Source organism: Garra rufa, chromosome 5, assembly GCF_049309525.1.
Source record: "Garra rufa chromosome 5, GarRuf1.0, whole genome shotgun sequence".
In the NCBI taxonomy this organism is placed as follows: Eukaryota; Metazoa; Chordata; class Actinopteri; order Cypriniformes; family Cyprinidae; genus Garra; species Garra rufa.
Window position 1 is genome coordinate 30,178,423 of NC_133365.1, and position 20,472 is coordinate 30,198,894.

The window sequence follows — 20,472 nt, forward strand, 5'->3', positions numbered from 1 at the left end:
ACCAACTACAAAACTCAATTATATAACATGCTGTGGTTTGGATGTATAATAGGAGGTGTTGTAATGCAGGTGATGTGGGACGTACATATGAGTGGCACGCCTGCTAAGGGCCTTCTTTTTGAATCGCTATTTTAAAAAAAACCTACTTTAGATGTCATTGTCAAAAGGATACATTTGGATGTATTTTTATTGTTTGTTTGTGAGTAGGGAAGCATTATAGAGCTGTTTAGTCATGATGTCAATTTGTAGGCCGACCTGGAAGGGTAATTCGCCACCGCTTTCCTCGGGAATATCTAATGGGTTTTTAAAATAGCTGTTTTTGATTTATGAGTAAAATAAAACTTTGACATTTTGTTCTATAGCATAATTTGCACAGGTACCATTTACAGTACGTCAAATGTGAATCTGCTGCTGTTGTTTGCTTTAAAAACAGTTGTTCACAAATTGCTACACAAGGACTGCAGTTACTACAAGATTGTACACTAATGTTCAAACGTTTAGGGTCAGGTTTTGACATAAGATGCATTAAATTGATCAAAATGATTTTTTCTTCTTAGGTTTTTGATTGATATGATAAGTTTTCACAGTCAGCTTTCTCTGAGTACAAATCTGAACCTGAGCATAGTTGAGTCAAACCCATCTGTCACAGGACAAATCATAGTCAAACAGACCAGTTAATTTATTATTCAATTCAATTGTGACCCTGGACAACAAAACCAGTTTTAAGTAGCATAGGTATATTTGTATATCGGTAAAAATTATAGGTTTTTCTTTTATGCTCATAAAATCATTAGGATATTAAGTAAAGATCATGTCCCATGAAGATATTTTGTAAATTTCCTACTGTAAATATATCAAAACTTAATTTTGGGTTAGTAACATGCATTGCTAAGAACTTCATTTGGGCAACTTTAAAGGCGATTTTCTCAATATTTATATTTTTTTGCACCCTCAGATTCCTGATTTTCAATCAATTGCATCTTGGTCAAATACTGACTACGTTTACATGGACACCAGTAATCTAATTAATGACCTTATTCTGAATAAGACAATAATATGATTAAGCTGTTTACATGAGTTGCTTTTAGAATATTCCTTTCATGTTCCCGTTTTACATGTTATAGTACATAGATCGATTAATGACACACATCATTGCGTCCACACGCGACGCTATCAGTTCATCTTCCTTATAGACTTTTGGATGTTTGGGTTTTAATTTTACAAAAGCTTGAAGTGGCACTGGACATATGCAACAAATATTTTAGAATGTGTGAGTTAAAATTTGCCGTGGTCGCATTTGTGCGAGTGCGTGCTGTGCTGCTCCAAAGCGTCTGATCCATACAGCGAGCGTTTCAGAGCCAGTCAGTTTTTAGGACAAAAAAAAAAAAAAACACACGCAAGCACAGTCACCGAAAGCCAGTTTAGTTTTACTTTTTTTGTTTGTTTTCATTTTGAAAACCCTGTTATCTTTGCCGTTTACCTCACATTACGCTTTGGAGGCTTTCTTTTATTATTTTTTTTATTAATTATTTTGATTGCTCAGTGTTTGCGCGCCCTGTAATAAATTGTTTAGTCGGCATATAACAGCATGTGATGGAGTCCATGCCTCGTCTTATTAGTTTTTGTTAATAAATGCTATATAAGCTAGTTTTAATTTATTTTTGTTATGCTGTTTAATTAAAAATAACAAATCCATCTTTTAAGAATTTGTTTTAATCTTAAAATTGATAGGTGTAGCCTTATATATGCAAGCAAAACCAAGATCATGAATTCGATAGTAAAAGTAAAAAGCATCCTAAGACATTCCAATAGCGGAAATCCCGTTCACAAAATTAAAATAAATACTTACAAATTATACTAATGAAAAAGGGGGTTGAATGTTAAAAACGTTTCCATAAAACAAAAAATTATGATAACAAACTAGGCTATTTATCAGCAATGAGCATTGATTAAGCCCATGTTGTAGCAAAATATAAATAAATAAAAATGAAACCAAAGCGCAACCAACTGAGAGCGTTATGCCGCGTTCCAGACAACCCGTTACACGTGTTTTTCCAAACTTCTACCCGTGAAAGTGCACTGGAACGGCACTCAAACCCGTGACTTCCCACCCGTGAACTCGTACTAGATCGACGACGTACTCCCAGTTCCGAGTTCTGACGTGACATAGCCCGAGAAACAACAATAAAGCCTCTAGGGGTGCGGTGTTCAGTGGCACACGGTGGAAAAATTGAGTTTAGGACAATATAACGTTGCAATCAAATTATTAATACTATAAAAATAATAAATGCTTGGCGTGACTTGCCTGGAACGCTACAAAGTCCTGAGTCGTGGTTTGAACACGTGATTTACGAGCTCAAAAACCTGCCTGGAACGCAGCATTAGTGTGTATCCTGTCACAAAATGTGGCGAAAAGTCCTACAAGGGGAATAGTCTGATTAAGGTGTGTACATGTCTTCCATAATGCGACTAAAATAGGAATACTCCACCTGTCTTAATTCGATTTGTGTTTACTCCGATTATGACTTTAGTCGGATTAAATTAATCAAAAATCTCAGTTTACATGGTTGCTTCTTAATCAGAGTATTGTCTTAATCGCGTTAAAATCGGAATATTGTTGTCCATGTAAACGTACTCACTGTCATATCCTAACAGACCATACATCAATAGAAAGCTATTTAGATGTATAAATCTCAATTTCAAATGGACCTTTATGACTGGTTTTGTGGTCCAGGGTCATAATTAATATTTACCTACTGTCTTTTACCTATGCAGGACATCATAGTCTTTATGGAGATATTTGTTAGAAACTTGCGTTTTTAGCAACATGCGCTTGAGTTACGACTGTAATTGGTGTTATATAACAAAGCGTGAAAGTAATTCTTCAACGTCTTCAAGTGATGTTAACTACAGACCTTATTTAACTCAAAATCAAAAACTGCTATGCTAAAAACCCATTAGATATACCAGTGGGATCCATGTCTGAAAAATGCTAATTTTCCTCAGGTTTTTAAGCTAAAAACAGCTCCATTTAACAAGTCACTAGAGACGGCACGAGAGAAGATGCAATTTGTGCATAGGACTTCTGTTAAGTTGTGTAAGACATATACTGTACACTATCATTTAAAAGTTTGGACTTGGTATGATGGTATGAACTCCATATGTCTCTCATACTCCATTTATTTGATCAAAAATACAGTAAAAACAGTAATACTTTGAAATAAGACCAAACCTGTAAGACCTCGTTCATCTTCAGAACACAAATTAAGATATTTTTAATTAATTCTGAGAGCTTTCTGACCCTGCATAGACTGCAACGCAACTGACAAGTTCAAGGCCCAGAAAGGTAGTAAGAACATTGTAAAAATAGTCCATGGGACATCATTGGTTCAACCGTAACTTTATGAAGTTACTGGAACACTTTTTGTGACTAGTGATGGTTTAATCAAGACCCTACACACCAGTGTATTAGCCATTTCAGCGAATTAGAGCCATTGTAAGCAACTAAAAGAAACCTCACCTTTGATCTCCTTTACTTTAACCACCATCATTTTTCTTGCGAACAGGCCGCAGTCACCATCCAAGACAGCTACTATGAAGTCCAAAGGCTCCTCCTCTTGTTATCAAGCCCCTGCCCTCACCCACACTCCCGCCCACTGCCCATCACTCGCAGCAGCCAGACCCTGCAGGAGCAGGAGCGCCAGCGGGAGGCGGAGCGACGGCGAGAGGAGTTGGCAGATGTGGCCCGTCTACGGGGCGCCCTGGTACGAGAGCGGCAACAATGGGAACGAGAGTGCCAGGTGCGCCAGGTGCAGCAGTCAGAGCTGGAAGCGTCACTAGAGCAGAGAGAGCTGGTGTGCCACCTAGAGGAGCGGAGGTTGCAGATCGAGCGACAGGAGCTCCAAGAGCAGCTGCAGGAGTACCAGCAAAGCCTGGAGAGGCTGAGAGAAGGCCAGAGGAATGTGGAAAAAGAGAAGGAGAAGATGGATGATCAGCGGAGGCTGCTGGAGAATTTCAGGCAGGGATACCAGCAGAACCTGCCAGCTATGGTCATACCACTGGATGGACAGCAGACACAGGTGATGATCAGTGTGAGTGGATGCGAATGTGTGGGATTCAGTGGTAGTCTGTGTGATGTGTGAGGGTCACTATGGAATCAAAACTGTCAGTTTGTATGGAAAATTTCCGTATTTTAAATGGTTTATCATTATACACCATGTCAAATGGCCAGAAAAATTTCAATCCTTTCCCTTCTGCAACCTGTCACTCATAAGAAACAATCAAAGCAATCCGATGTTGTGTCAAACCTGTAAGACCTTCGTTCATCTTCATAACACAAATTAAGATATTTTTGATGAAATCCAAGAGCTTTCTGACCTTGCATAGACAGCAACGCAACTACCACATTCAGGGCCCATCTCCATCGTTAAAACAGTCTATGTGACATCAGTTGTGCAACCTTAATGTTATGAAGCTACAAAAATACTTTTTGTGCCCAAAGAAAACAAAAAAAATGACTTCATGCAACAATTTCTCCTCTTCCGTGTCAGTCTCTGGAACATTCACCACAGTGCCACGCACACAACTATCCCTTTAAGTTGTGACATACCAAATAGTATTTGTGAATCCAGGACTCCACCTTGTTTTAATTGAGAATCTCAACAGCCGTTTATGTCCACTTTTTATTTATAGCACACATTTAAGCTAAACTTTAAAATACTCAGGCACCTAGTAAACTGAGATTTCACTTTTTAAGATAAAAGTTAGGATTGTGATATACACCGTGAGTGTATGTTAGCACAGTTTGTCGCTTATGGGATCTCATCAAGCGTTTGAATCTGTAAACGTCAGTCAGTGACGTCAGACTTAAGCAGATTAGCAAACAACAACAATCCAGCAATTACCGATAGACAAAATCAAATCCCTCTGTAAATTTTTGTTTTTTTTGTTTGAGAAGTACCTCACAATAAGGAAGAAAAAATGTTTGCAATTTTCATTTCATGTTGACTTTAACATTGCTCAGACCTGCTCATCTTACATAGTAACAATGAAAGATTGTCGCAGGTTTCTTTTTTGTTGATTAATGCTTCATTACATAGATGACAGGTATCTGTGGTTGAAACAAAATTACATGTTACTTGCTTATTACGTCAGTTGTGCTTTGGAACTTCTCTTATCTGCAAATTAATCTGATGGTTTGTGGTTTACTTGTGTTTACCTGTGAAAATGCAAGGTGGAATGACAGAATCTTTGAACCTGACAGCTCTGAATATCAATCATTTTTGTAGGCTGTAATGTCTCAGGTTAGGACGAGTGTGATTTTGAATCACAAAATTAGTTTTGTATTTGATTTGTTTTGGCTGAATAATAGTATTTTGTTTTCAAACTAAAACTGAAAAAAGGTTCCTTTTATAGTGTACTTTTAACAATGATCAGTTTTTGAACTCCAGCCAACCACTTCATCGAAAAAGAATGGAACAATCATGCAGAGCAATCTATGGATTTTGGAAACAGTCTCTAATGAATGCATTAGTTGATTGCTCATTTATCTGTAAAGAGACAAATTTTAGTTCTCTTTTTGCCTTTTCACTTTTTGCATAATTTGCATATTCATATTTTGATTGGTCAATACATCAGAGAAGACATTTGGCTGTCAGCCTTCTCTGGCTCTCGTACAATGATTTGAACTTGCTTAGACTACCACATATAAAAGAAGAATCTGCTTAAAAATGCATCCTTATGCTTTGAGTTCTGCACATTAGTAATAATTTGAGAGGAAAATAAGGCTGTCTTGCCTCCTGTGTTGGACTGCCACTAGTGGCACTAAGGGTGCTTTTGTTTGCTTTTGGGACTTTGTAGTTTCTGCCTGTGTGTTCGTATGTGTGAATATGCATGCTCTCCGTATCTCTTTGTGTGTTTGAAATATTCCTAAAAGCTATAGCTGTGAGCTGTGGGTATGTCATAAAAGCCTTTGTGCACAGCGGGAGTTTGGAGACGCAGCTGTCTTCTAAATGCTGAAAAATGTCTTTGCTCCTCTGCTCTTTCCTCATCCCTCCTTTACTCTGTTGCCAAAACACCCAGGTAGTGATGTCAGAGGAAAGCTCTCCCAAATCTGTTCGCATCTGACTTTGAAGATAGAACAAAACTGTCAGTTATGAATTCAAGGAAGAGAGGCTATATATTTTCTTTTTTGTTGATCCCGTTTTCTTTTTTCTGTCTTGTAAATCCCTTCTGTCTCATTTTGTTCTTTTTTTCTTTCTGTTCCTTGCATATTTCAGCTGTTTTGCATTCTTCTTACTCTTTCTCCCGCTTTTGTCTCTCTTCTCTCTGGATGGATAGACCATTCTTGAATCAGCAATCTGTCCATACAGAGAAAAGTAAATATTTGATACACTTCCTGATAAAATAAAACAATATAAACCATTTTTAATGGAAACTGTAATGGATCCTGTTGATCTCTACTGGTAATTGGCCTCTTCTACTGGTGGCTTGTTAAAGCCACTAAATCCTAATAGAATATGTCCCAAAACACACAACAGAAAACAATTTCTTTATGGTTTTAATAGAGGTGTTCATGTCTTTCTTTCTTCAGTCAAAAAAAAAAAATTGTTTTTTGAGGAAAACATTTCAGAATTTCTATTCATATAATGGATATGTATGGTGCCCCCAAGTTTGTACTTCCAAAATGCAGTTTAAACGCAGCTTCAAATGGTCTAAAAGATCCCAGCCAAGGAAGAAGGGTCTTATCTAGCAAAACGATGAACTATTTTCGAAAACTGACAATTTGCATACCTTTTAACCTCAAATGCTCATCTTGTCTCATCTCTGCGATGCACATGCGTAGTCTGTGTAATCCTGGTCAATACAGTTAGGGTATGTCAAAAAAGTCCAATCACGTTTTCGTCTTCAACTTCAAAATCATCCTACAATGCTGTTTTACCCTTTTTTGTAAAGGGCTTTAAAAGTAATATCCCATTTTTAAAATCAGGTCATTCTCAGCTTCTTGTCGGTGTGACGGCACACTGACAGAGGCCGCTCCCATGATAGTTGATTGACATGAGCGCTTTACCTTAGACCTGCCCTCACCGAGCTGAAACAGTCCGACTCTGATCGCCATTGTGTCGACTCAGGTGCAGGGGAAGACAAGAATGTCTCAGATTGAGCGATTGAGGTGTTCTGTTGATGGATGTAATAATGAACACAGCAGTCGTTATTTACTCCCGACATCTGAGCCGCTGCAGACGCGAAGGATAGCATTACTTTCGTTTTTAAAAAGGAAAGCGTTGATCCTGATCTACATATGCATCTAGTTTGTGCGAATCGTTCCTGATACAGCTTCACCCACAGCAAAAGTGAGTATAAGGGGTTTTTATGCATCTTTGCAAACAGCCTTTCTTAATAATGTGCTTGTTGGCAAGTTTTGCCGCTAAACGAGGCTAAAGTAAACATTACGGCTCATAATCCCACATCAGAGAGGGGCGGGTTGAGCAGAGCTCATTTGCATTTAAAGGGACCATGCAATAAAAGTTGAGAGTTGATATTTTGCAGAGCTGATTTTGACAAGGTAAAAGGGTGTTTTATTACACTACTATTGAGAATTTTTAACCAAAGTATATTATAGACTTTTCATTAAGAATCATATGAACTTGTGGAAAATGGACATCCGATGACCCCTTTAACACTGGATCGGTACTTCTGCAGCAATGTAGGATGATTTTGAAGTTGGGAAAGAAATCGAGATGGGAGTTTTTGACATACCCTAACTGTATTGACTCAGATCCGATCATTTCACTAGATAAAACCATTCTCCCTTGGCTGGGATTGTTTAGAGCTCTTTGAAGCTGCGTTTAAACTGCATTTCGGAAGTTCAAACTTGGGGGCACCATACATATCCATCATATGGAGAGAAATCCTGAAAAGGTTTCCTACAAAAAACATAATTTATTTTCGAGTGAAGAAAGAAAGACATGAACATCTTGCATGACTAAGGGGTGAGTGCATTATCTGTAAATTTTTGTTCCGAAAGTGAACTAAAAGTTAATTGTTTGTAATGGTATTTGTAGTGGAAACCATTAGAATGTCTGTCATGGTTTCTATTGTAGTACAGTAGTAAAGAGCATGCCTATTTTTCAGGTTTTTTCTTATTGTTTCTAGGTGTGCGTATTCTTGTCTTTGAGCTGAACAGTATTTTGGATTATTGGATTAAATTCAGTGACCAGTTCTCCTAAACATTCTTTGACAAATAAATAAGACTACAGCAGAAACCCAAACGCAATGCAATTTATAAGGTCCAAAGCCAATGTTGTTTTTTCAGGCAGAATCAAATCAGGTGTGGCAGCCCATTGAGGAAGAAAACATTTCTTTCCTTCAACCTCCTGTACACAGGGAGGATTCAGTTGCGGTCAAGCGTCTGTTTTTCACACACAGCTAAGCCTCTGATTCATTACCTGGGATAATGAGAGCAATTCATGGCTCATCAGTCTTAGGCCGTGTGAGGCGGTCTTAGCTTCAGCCTCTTGACTGTGTGCTAATAAACAAGCTAATGATTAATGATAATTGAAAAGTCCCTACCCAGGCAAAATAATTAAAAGCAACTTTGTGCGCTTCAATCTGCAGGTCAGGGAAGGGTTGTTTCATTTGTTTATGTAGTTTGATTAGAATGGTCAGAAAGTGGATGAGTGCAAGGTTGAGTAGGGTGTCCAGCTGATGGCTAACTGCTTTGGAGTGTCTACACTAAATATATATTTACTTTAATTATTTATTAATTAATTATTCATTGTCATGTCATTCCTAACCCGTAAGACCTTCATTCATCTTTAGAACACAAATTAAGATATTTTTGATTCAATTCGAGAGCTTTCTGGCCCTGCATAGACAGCAATGCAACTACCACGTTCAAGGCCCAGAAAGGTAGTAAGGACATCGTTAAAATAGTCCATGTGACATCAGTGGTTCAACCGTAATGTTATTTGGAGTCTGGTTGTTTTTAGACATTTTATGAATACAGCAACAATCTGAGAGGTAAAATCCTTTTCCAAAGCTTCTTATTTTTATCGCTATTCTGTGGATTCCCTCTCAGAATGCTATTCATGAAATAGTGACTTTAAATAGCTTGTGAGTGTGTATCCACCATCTAAGCTTTGACCTTTTGGGGAATATACTTTTGCGTCTGCCTTTAAGACTCTCCCACACACACGGACCGCATACAATAGATCCGCCTCAGGCTCCAGTTGTTTGTGGGGGAGAATGGTGATTTTGAGCTTGTGGGTCAATGATTCAGTCTGGTCTTTAATTCACATGCAACGAACTGAATGAATGAGGAAAAGCTAAGGAAGAGAGGTGAAGAGGTGGACATGATGTATGATGGAAAAACAGCATCATACGGTAGGCTCCGCTGTCAGTTTCTTAAAGTGAAGCAGCTGTTTCGAAATGTGATGAAATAAAGTACACACAAAAGAAAACTATGGGGAAAAGGAAAGGCCTTTGAATGACCAGATGATGCCATGTGGAGGTAATTAAAAAATAATACAGTTGGTGCTAATAGAGGTAAGCTGGAAATTAAAACTTAATTCAATATCATGGTTGACTAAAACGGCAGAGCACTAAAGTTTTTTTTCCCCGTTGCTTCCTAATTACATTATAATATAATTTGAGATACTTTACATTTTGTTTACTTTTGCTGTATTTCCCCTAAAATGTTCAACAATATGTCTTCTCTTTGTTAGAATGTAATTACTGTTTTCCAAATTAACGCTAAGCATTACACAACTTATGTAAGTTTACTACTTCTATATGTTCTGCGTCATGACTTTAAAAGGTGTGGCGAAATTGTATGTTATTAAACGTAATCTAAAGCTGCAAAGCTTCACAGAACCATTTACAAGGTGTTAAACACACCTTTGCCTGAAGTCTTCCATCTGGGCATTACTTTTATTATCTAATTTGAATAAGGTGTATGTACAGTGATTATGTATGTACCATGATTGCCACGATGGTTTATATACATGATGTTATATTTGCATATGGGTCATTCCATTTCAGTCCCCCAGAGTTCGAAGCTTTTCACAATACTTTGGTATGCCCATTATAATGAATAAAAAATAATTATTGCATTTTTTTATATATATATATATATATATATATATATATATATATATATATATATATATATATATATTAGGGGTGGGCATAGATTAATTTTTTTAATCTAGATTAAATCTTGAAATTAATCTAGATTAATCTAGATTAAAATGGCTAATTTAAATTCTGATGAAGGCATTCAGAATATGTGTGCTACCCAAATAATGACTAAAAGTAAGTCTTTGAGAACAGGTTTCTCAAGCCAGGTGGCGCATTAGACCAGGCGCTCATCTCCTGTTTCCAAAATGCATTACAAACTGCTTGACAATTGCATTTACAACACAATTAACTATACAAACTTGTGTAACCAAGTACTTCTGCGCAAAAGGCTGTACGACGTGCGCGTTCCCGTAAAATACACAGGCGCGCGGGTATGGATAGCCTATCTGCGTGCATAGTCTTCCAATAAACTGCGTTGCTTTTAGAAGCGTCAATTCAGTTGTTGCATATAGTTTAATGTCTTTATTTCGGGATTATCAAAGTAAATTATAACTCAAACTTGAGATTTTACTGGGCCACAGCAGATTTTCACTGGGGCACGTGCCCCAGTAAAAAGGGTCTAGCAACGCACGCACCTGCCCTGAAGCGGCTTCATAGCTGCATCCATGTCTGCGCGTCTCATTTGATGTGGTAATTTCACAGAAGTTGAAGACTTATTCTCGCCCCCTACAGTGCAATTCAACTAGATATACATCATCCGCGCTAAAATATCAAGGTGAAAGTCATCACAGCTTATGTAGTTTAGACCCAGCTCCCAACCCAACTTTGAGAATAGATTAACGGCGATATTTTTTTTATCGCGCGATATGAGTCTCACGTTAACGCAGCACGTTAACGCCGATAACGGCCCACCACTAATATATATATATATATATATATATATATATATATATATATATATATATATATATTATTTTAGCATAGGCCCATAGGCACTTTACTCAGAAGAAAATATTTCTAAAACTGCAGGATATTTTATAATACAAAAATTCATATAAAATGCATGTTATTTTTTATTTAATACTGACCTAAATAAGATATTTCACATAAAAGATGTTTACATATAGTCAACAGAGAGAAAATAATAGATAAATTTATAAAAATGAACCTGTTCAAAAGTTTACATACACTTGATTCTTAATACTGTGTTGTTACCTCAATGATCCACAGCTGTGTTTTTGTTTAGTGTTTTGTTTAGTTGTTAATGAGTCCCTTGTTTGTCCTGAACAGTTAAACTACCTGCTGTTCTCCAGAAAAATCCTTTAAGTCCCATTCTTGGTTTTTCAGCATTTATACCCTTTCCAACAATGACTATATAATTTTGTACATGTACAGTTTTCTTATTTTGCCTAAATATCATATTTTTGCATTTAGTACTGCCATTCAGAAGCTACAGAAGATACTTACATGTTTCCCGGAAGACAAAATAAGTTAAACTTACCCTGATCTTTAAATAATGCATTGTGTTTGCTTATGAAGCATCAGTGAGCGTCTGAACCTTCTGTAATAGTTGCATATGAGTCCCTCAGTTGTCCTCAGGGTGAAAAGATGGATCTTAAAATCATACCGTCATTGTTGGAAAGGGTTCAAATACACAAAAATGCTTAAAAACAAAGAATTTGTGAGACCAGAAGGATTTTTCTAAAGAACAGCAGGCAGTTTAACTGTTCAGGACAAAGAAAGGGCTCATAAACAAAACCAAAACCCCAAAAACTATCACTAAACAAACAAACAACAAAAAAATAAACGCTGTGGATCATTCAGGTAAGAACACAGTATTAAGAATCAAGTGTATGTGATCTTTTGAACAGGGTCATTTTTATACATTCATTATTTTCTCTTGTAGACTATATGTAAATGTCTTTTATGTGAAATATCTTAGTCAGGTCAGTACTAAATTAAAGAAAAACATGCAGTTTGGATGATCCCTCTTATTTTGGTAAAATAATTTATATTAAAAATTAAAAATAACTTTTCAATTTCTGCTTCTACATCTGCAAGAACTTTGTGGCTGAAGGATATGTCATACCATCTAGATCTGATCGCAGTTTTAAAATCAGTTCTCAGTTTAAAAAAAAATAAAAAAAATTAAGCCTTTATTTCGATAGGGCAGTAAGTGGACAGGAAGCGAAGTGAGAAAGAGAGGGAGATTGGATAGATAAAGGTCTGCAACCTGGGACTCAGGATGTCTGAAGTACAGCAGTCCTACATACAATTTAAGCTTTTAAGACGGCACTGTTCTGTGTTCTCGTTTGTAACCTAATTCACAGTTTACTAATGGCCTTGTATAATTATTAATTGCATGCTGTTAAGGTCATTAAGACAGAATTTCAAGTTTGTTGAGCACACCCCAAACATAGTCCAATCTCAGCGAAATTTGGCTTGTTTCCATTTCCTATGAAGGGGAGTTGATTGGGCGAGTGAGAGCAGAAGATTTCAAAACTCCAAAAGTAAGGGCCTCCCTAATGCGCATGTCTGTCTTGCAGGATGCTGGTCACCATCACCTGAGTGGTCAGGACGAGCATGGGTTCATTTTTGTGAATGAGGCAGCATTTACGTCTCCCTCTCTGAACAACAGGCACATCCACCTCCAACATCATCCACAACATCAGCATCAAACTGTCCACCTGCACTCAGGATCTATAGGATACTCCGATTCTCCCAGCGCTCAGAACAGTCTCAATTCACTCCTGGCACGATCCAACCACAGACAGAGCTCTGCTGGAGTATCCGATGCTCCTGCAGGGCATGATAGCTGGACTGGAGGAACAATGTACTCAACGCCTCTGAGAAGTCTAACAGACATCCCAAATAATGGTAATGTTTTTACTGCAATCATTAGTTACTTAGTTGACAGTAGAGGTAGGTAGAGGAATCTTATGTCACAGCGTTTTTGTTTTAATTTTTGCGAAAAGTAAAAAATACAATGTAAAAATAATGTAATTTATTCCTGTGATGGCAAAACTGAATGTTCAACAGCCATTACTCTAGTCTTCAGATGTCACATGATCCTTCAGAAATCATTCTAATATGCTGATTTGCTGCTCAAGAAACATTTTCATAATATATTCTGACTTAATCCCAAAGGGTAAGATTATAACTGATGAAGTCTGGCTCAGTGTGAAAATAGCTTCACATTACATAACACTTGAGTTAAAAACTCAAAAAAGTAATGCATTACAAATAGTTGGATGAGCCCGTTAAAATACCATGTTGTGGCAACTGTAAACAACCTACAGTTACATCATAACTGCAGCAGACACATGGCATGACACGTCCAAACAAATCGCTCCCATTATAATCAACCAAGCTCTTCACACAAGAAGCGTTCATCTGCAACACAATTTGAAATATTTGTTGTCGTTTTCTGATTCAAAACCATGTCACGGATTTACCACAATATAAAAGGTATCTCTAATGATTAGCACATTTCTATCATTATATAACTGCCTATAGTTAACAACATAGCAGAAAGTCAAGCTGGACTTGTTTTGTAAAAGTTTGGCCCTTAACTATGCAATAGAGCAAAAGAAAGATTTGATTTCATTGCATCAGCTTGTGAATCATTACTAAAACTTGCTGTAGAAGTGAAGGTCGATTTGCTTTCTTTGTGTTGTTAATCTGTGTTTAATAACACAGATTCATCCTCACTCTATCACGCACAGGTACAAGCACACACAGATACACATCTGTCTCTGCGATCAATTACACCTCTGTCTATTGACTGTCGGGGTGACAGTGGCGTGTGAATCAAGGGCCTCCAGCTACGGGAGACTGATTGGAACATTGATCTAAAAAATCTTTACCAAACTCATTACAGAGTGACCTGTCATCTTATAAGGGAGAGGAGGGGAGAGGGACAGAAACTTATTCATCTGTTTTTTACACATGAGCTGTCTGCGTTGTCTGTTTAACATTATGAATGGTCTCCCTCACACACACACACACACACACACACACACAAACACACACACACATACACTTCATCTCTGTATGAATAACACACCTTGTCATTTACTTGATTTAAAGTCCCTGCGTGTGTATTGATCGTCTCATTAACCCTCTCTCTTTATTGACAGAGCGTGCACAGGAGTGCATGTTTAGCTAGATTAGGGTCCCACTTCCTAGCTAATCTTATCATCTATAGGGTCTTATTTAACATAAATACCCATAATGCATTTACTACATTTGTTTACCTCACAATTCCCTGTTCTCTAGAGGAAAGCACTGCACTCAAAGAGAGTTTAGTTCAACTAAAAATAAAAATTCTGACATTACTCACTTTCATGTCGTTCCAAATCCGTAAGACCTTCGTTTATCTTTGGAACACAAATTAAGATATTTTTGATGAAATCCAAGAGCTTTCTGACCCTGTATAGACATCAACACAGCTACCACATTCAAGGCCCAGAAAGGTAGTAAGGACTAGGGCTGTCCTCTACTAAGAGATTTTTATGGTCAACTAGTAGTCGTTCATTTTTAGCATTAGGTGACTATTAGTCGCACATTTATTAATAAACCATATAAATCATAATAATGAGCTTTATATAGCCTATATAGCCTAATAAGTGCTCAAGTGCACACAAAAAAGCAGCACAGCACATCTGAGGATATAATAATTATGAATTTGTCAGGGAAAAACAGCAAGGAGACTGCATTAACGTTTTAAGAATTTATTGATAAACTAGTGCTTTTTTTTTTCGGTTTACGGGATGAAGTCAGTGACACTGACTCGTCATTTCCGAAGTAGTGGATGTTTTATACGGATTACATAATCTGAAAATATTTGTTTTATATTTGAATTGGTTCATTTAAAAGTAGACATTTCACTCTCTATAGATATATTTTTCATGTCTGTAAGGCAAGTATGCACAGCCTTTCAAAGTTTCGCGGTCAAGTTCACAGAGACCGAGACTGCAGAAAACACATACTGTTTTCTTAAATTATTTTAAAAAAGCAATGTTTCGTTGTTATTCTGAGTGCACACAAATAAACTTCTTTACAGATTTGAGAGATGTATAGCTTTTATCTGTCTTACCAAAAATGACGGAGTATTAAGAGCAAGTAACCGCATAGGCGCCTCCATCTAAAAAAAATTGTGTCCACAGCGATCATCATTCACTCAGCATACTGAAAGATTTCCTCACAATCTACTGTACCTTCAAAAAGATATATTCCTTTTTTTTTAATTGAAGTGCATAAATATGAATGTTACCTGTCCTTCTATATATAAAGGCCTTGATTGAAGTCCTGGTTAAATCAACAAGCATATAACACTGATTTGTTAAACTATTTATTCAGAGGTCAAGAACACAGCCTCACAATAGTCACTGTTTGACCTTCACTGTTCAAACAGTGCTCAACTAACAACATTACCTCACCTACACAAACATTCAAAATAGAGGTAATGAAATTGGGTCATAGTCCCTGCTGAGAAGCAGGTAATTAAATAAGAGCAATTCATCAGTTTCGTTCACAACATCACACGAATGTAAATGATGTAATAGATTGAGCTGGATTGTGTGGATTAGATATGATTTGTTTTCGTTTTGCATGAATGTAGTAACATGAACATGAACATAATAGTTTGCTAAAAAAATAAAAAATGTTGACCCCGTAATATTTTCTTTGCTCAAACGCAAAAGCAGCTTCTGCTGTACGTACAGTGAAAATAGATGATCTCAAAAGTTTGTCTGTTATTCACACATACAGTAGGAAGATTATCAGTGAATAATGACTTAAAGGGTTAGTTCTCCCAAGAATGAAAATTAGCTCATTATTTACTCACCCTCAAGGCATCCTAGGTGTACAGTCGTAGCCAAAAGTTTTGAGAATTACATAAATATCGGAAATTGGAAAAGTTGCTGCTTAAGTTTTTATAATAGCAATTTGCATATACTCCAGAATGTTATGAAGAGTGATCAGATGAATTGCATAATCCTTCTTTGCCATGAAAATTAACTTAATCCTGAAAAAAAACTTTCCACTGCATTGTTAAGAAGGCTTCAGGGCGTCCAAGAAAGTCCAGCAAGCGCCAGGATCGTCTCCTAAAGTGTATTCAGCTGCGGGATCGGAGTGCCACCAGTGCAGAGCTTGCTCAGGAATGGCAGCAGGCAGGTGTGAGCGCATCTGCACGCACAGTGAGGCCAAGACTTTTGGAAGATGGCCTGGTGTCAAGAAGGGCAGCAAAGAAGCTACTTCTCTCCAAAAAAAACATCAGGGACAGATTGATGTTCTGCAAAATGTATGGCGAATGGAGTGCTGAGGACTGGGGCAAAGTCATATTCTCCGATGAAGCCTCTTTCCCATTGTTTGGGGCATCTGGAAAAAGGCTTGTCCAGAGAAGACAATGTGAGCGCTACCATCAGTCCTGTGTCATGCCAACAGTAAAGCATCCTGAGACCATTCATGTGTGGGGTTGCTTCTCATCCAAGGGAGTGGGCTCGCTCACAATTTTGCCCAAAAACACAGCCATGAATAAAGAATGGTACCAAAACACCCTCCAACAGCAACTTCTTCCAACAATCCAACAACAGTTTGGTGAAGAACAATGCATTTTCCAGCACGATGGAGCACCGTGCCATAAGGCAAAAGTGATAACTAAGTGGCTCGGGGACCAAAACGTTGATATTTTGGGTCCATGGCCTGGAAACTCCCCAGATCTTAATCCCATTGAGAACTTGTGGTCAATCCTCAAGAGGCAGGTGGACAAACAAAAACCCACTAATTCTGACAAGAAGTGATTATGAAAGAATGGGTTGCTATCAGTCAGGATTTGGCCCAGAAGTTGATTGAGAGCATGCCCAGTCGAATTGCAGAGGTCCTGAAAAAGAAGGGCCAACACTGCAAATACTGACTCTTTGCATAAATGTCATGTAATTGTCGATAAAAGCCTTTGAAACGTATGATCAGTACATATTTCAGTACATCACAGAAACAACTGAAACAAAGATCTAAAAGCAGTTTAGCAGCAAACTTTGTGAAAACTAATATTCCATTACTTTCAGTTGAATACAATTCGAGTTATATTAAAAATTGTTCTGGCTCCACCAAGCTTTATAATGGCAATGGGGGGTGTTTCACTTCAACAGTCCAAACAAGTCCAATAAAGTGCATCCATCCATAATAAAAAATGCCTCACACGGCTCCAGGAGGTGAATAAAGGCCTCCTGTAGCGAATTAATGCATTTTTGTAAGAAAAAGAAAATAGCGTTTATATTTCTGAGCAGTTCTTGCGCAACACCGTCATCCACCCGGAGCAGCTTCCATTTACAACTGTACAACAAAAGTTATTACGTTTTAAATATGGATATTTTTTTTTTTTTTTTTTTTTTTTTTTTTTAAATGCATTGATTCGCCACAGAAGGCCTTTATTCACCCCCTGGAGCTGTGTGAGGCACTTTTTATTATGGATGAATGCACTTTATTGGACTTGTTTTGGACTGTTGAAGAGAAACACCCACCCATTGTAGTTATAAAGCTTGGAGAATTTTTTTTAATATAACTCAGATTGCATTCATCTGAAAGAAGGAAGTCATATACACCTAGGATGCCTTGTGGATGAGTAAATAATGGGCTTTATTTCATTTTTTCAATTTTCCAAAAATGAAAATTCTGTCATTAATTACTCACCCTCATGTCCTTTCAAACCCGTAAGACCTTTGTTCATCTTTGGAACACAATTAAGATTTTTTTGATGAAATCCGAGAGCTTTCTGACCCTGCATAGATAGTAATGCAACTACTGCATTCAATGCATCGTGGTACTCTCGTGAGCATGCGTCAAAGACATGGAAGAGAAAAAGTGGAATAAAGATATTTTTGTTTTCTTTGCACACAAAAAGTATTCTTGTAGTTTCATAACTTTATAGTTGAACCACATTAACGATGTCCTTACTACCTTTCTTGGCCTTGAACGTTTCATCAAAAATATCTTAATTTGTGTTCAGAAGGTCTTGCAGGTTTGAAACGACATAAGGGTGAGTAATTAATGACAGAATTTTTTTATTTTTGGGTAAACTATGCCTTTAAATTTCACAAAGCTAGCAGAAGACTTGGAATATATCACACAAAGCCACATGTGTGAAACTTCTATGGTATTTTTTGTAGCATTTGTAGCAAGCTTTTTATTTTACAATATCATCCAAAGCTGTATGCAAAACATTCTACTTCAGATCTCCTTTTGTGTTTCACTGAAGAAAGAAAATGATGAATAATGTAACTATGGTGACTATTGATGACACAGTAAATAATAACATCTGATCTTGTCTTCACAGATGTGGGTCAGCTCAGTCAGGTCCAAGAATCTTGGTCAGCCGGAGGAACAGGGGCAGGGCTTCATCCAACCGACGTCCTGCTCGTCAACCAGCCCTTTGTTACCATGGAGACAGAGAACAGAGATACTGACGGGGAGGAGAATATTGTGTATCTCTGAAATGAACAAACAATCTTTGGTTGGTTTTTGAAACAAAATATTTGGACTTGGATTTGCAATTTGAGATTTGGACCAGGATCTGATCCCCACTCCTTATTTTGTGCTTTTTTGATTCTTTCTTTAATCTTAGCAAACTTTCGGCCTTCTGTGACATTCTCCAGACTTCATAGCACTTCATTGCTTTGGTCCGTGTGTGAGATGGGGCTTGTCTGAGTGGCTGCATTTTGTTTTATAGCCTGGAGCCTGCAGTGACAGAATCAGGTTAGGCAGTTTCAGCACACGTTTAGTCACACACACAAAAGTCCCCCACCCACATTGCTGCACAATGTATTTTTCTCCAACTGTCCATGTCAGTTCAGATCAGGACACAAAAAATACTGACCCTTTCTTTCAGTAGATGAACGATCACTTGGTTTATAAAAGCATTTGCCGCCTACTATATGAGTCAGGGTTATGTATGCATGTGTGCGTGTTAGAGTAAGGAATCATATTGTCACCTTTCGGATTCAATCTCTCACATTTGGAAACTGGTTTCACATGTCCATGTGGAGGGGAATGTGTAATATGTGTCATGCTTTACTCTTCTGAAACAGTGCAGATTCATTGGTGCTCAACAGCCACATGTGCAGCAAACGTCTAAAAAAATTCTCATCAGCATTGAGATTACAAACTGCCATTCAAATATATTTCTTAATACTTTGGGTTATGTTGCCGTATTGGCCTAAAGTCTTTGTTCATGCATTTTGCATGTTGCCCGTTACGTTATTCATTGTTTGTGTGGATCAGCACGATCACGTTTTGGTCATACATAGGCTATATTTTTGCAAATAGCATAACTTCAGGCCTGCTATCATTTCAGTCACCCTAAAAAAGTCCCAAAGCCATAATTGTTATAAAAGAAAGACTACAGACCAGTACTAGGTGTATATATGTACTTGAGTTAAAGTGACAAGAATTCAATGTGTATTTGCTTTTTTAATGGCTTATCTATCATTCTATTGAAAAACAGATGTTTCACTGCGCATGAGGACACTTGCTATTCTTTGTGTTTTTATTTTTTTTTTCCAATGCATAGACCTTATTTATTGTTGATATTTGTAAGGAATCATTTTTATGTACATAGAGCATGTTTTGTATAATTGTTGTATGTAGACAGGTGTAACAGGTGTTATATATAGTAAATATCCATACATCAGCTTTTGTGTTTTTTCTTGTTTTAAACCATTTCCATCCATTTTATTAGCATTATGATATCTAGTATTTACAATGATGTGTTTATGTACATAACAGCTCCAACTAGATATTTTAAATTAATTGTCGGTACATTTGCATCTATGCGTTTTTGAATGCAGATCTACTTATGGCAATTTTAATTTCATATTCATAATTAAATTAGAGCCTTTGTCTTAGTCAAGTTACACTTTTCAAAATGACAGATTATGTCTGATTGCCTGATTCTCAGAATAGGGCATTCTTGAGACTGAATATTTGTGACTCTGGACTACAAAACCAGTCTTAAAGGTGCCATAGAATGGAAAACTGTATTTACCTTGGCATAGTTGAATAATAACAGTTCTGTACATGGACATGACATACCGTGAGTCTCAAACACCATCGTTTCCTCATCCTTATATAAATCTGGTGTTTGCAAAAGTGAAAGTAAAATGATCGTGCATTCAAAACAGCAGTTTCGATAAACCACATATTAATAGCGGCTTGAGCTCCGTGATTAAATATATATTTTCCTCCATGTGCGAACTACTGAAATGAGCCGCTTTACGAAACAGCTAATCAGAGCAGAGCTGCTCATTATTATTCATGAACCTTCCAAATAAGGTAATAACAGAGCATTTCATTCTAGGGACAAATCCTAGGGTTGTAAATGGACCTGTAAAACCA

The 20,472-nt window shown here is 37.3% G+C and overlaps 1 protein-coding gene across 1 annotated transcript in view; it reads left to right on the forward strand.

Annotated features, from left to right (window-relative positions):
* arhgef28a (Rho guanine nucleotide exchange factor (GEF) 28a) overlaps nucleotides 1-19,768 on the forward strand; it is a 100,873-nt gene extending 81,105 nt beyond the window's left edge. The window contains exons 32-34 of the mRNA XM_073840047.1: nucleotides 3,567-4,079; nucleotides 12,627-12,957; nucleotides 18,416-19,768. Coding sequence (XP_073696148.1) covers nucleotides 3,567-4,079; nucleotides 12,627-12,957; nucleotides 18,416-18,573 — 1,002 coding nt within the window. The 3' untranslated portion in view covers nucleotides 18,574-19,768. The remainder of the gene's footprint in view (nucleotides 1-3,566; nucleotides 4,080-12,626; nucleotides 12,958-18,415) is intronic.
* Nucleotides 19,769-20,472: the final 704 nt, after the last annotated feature.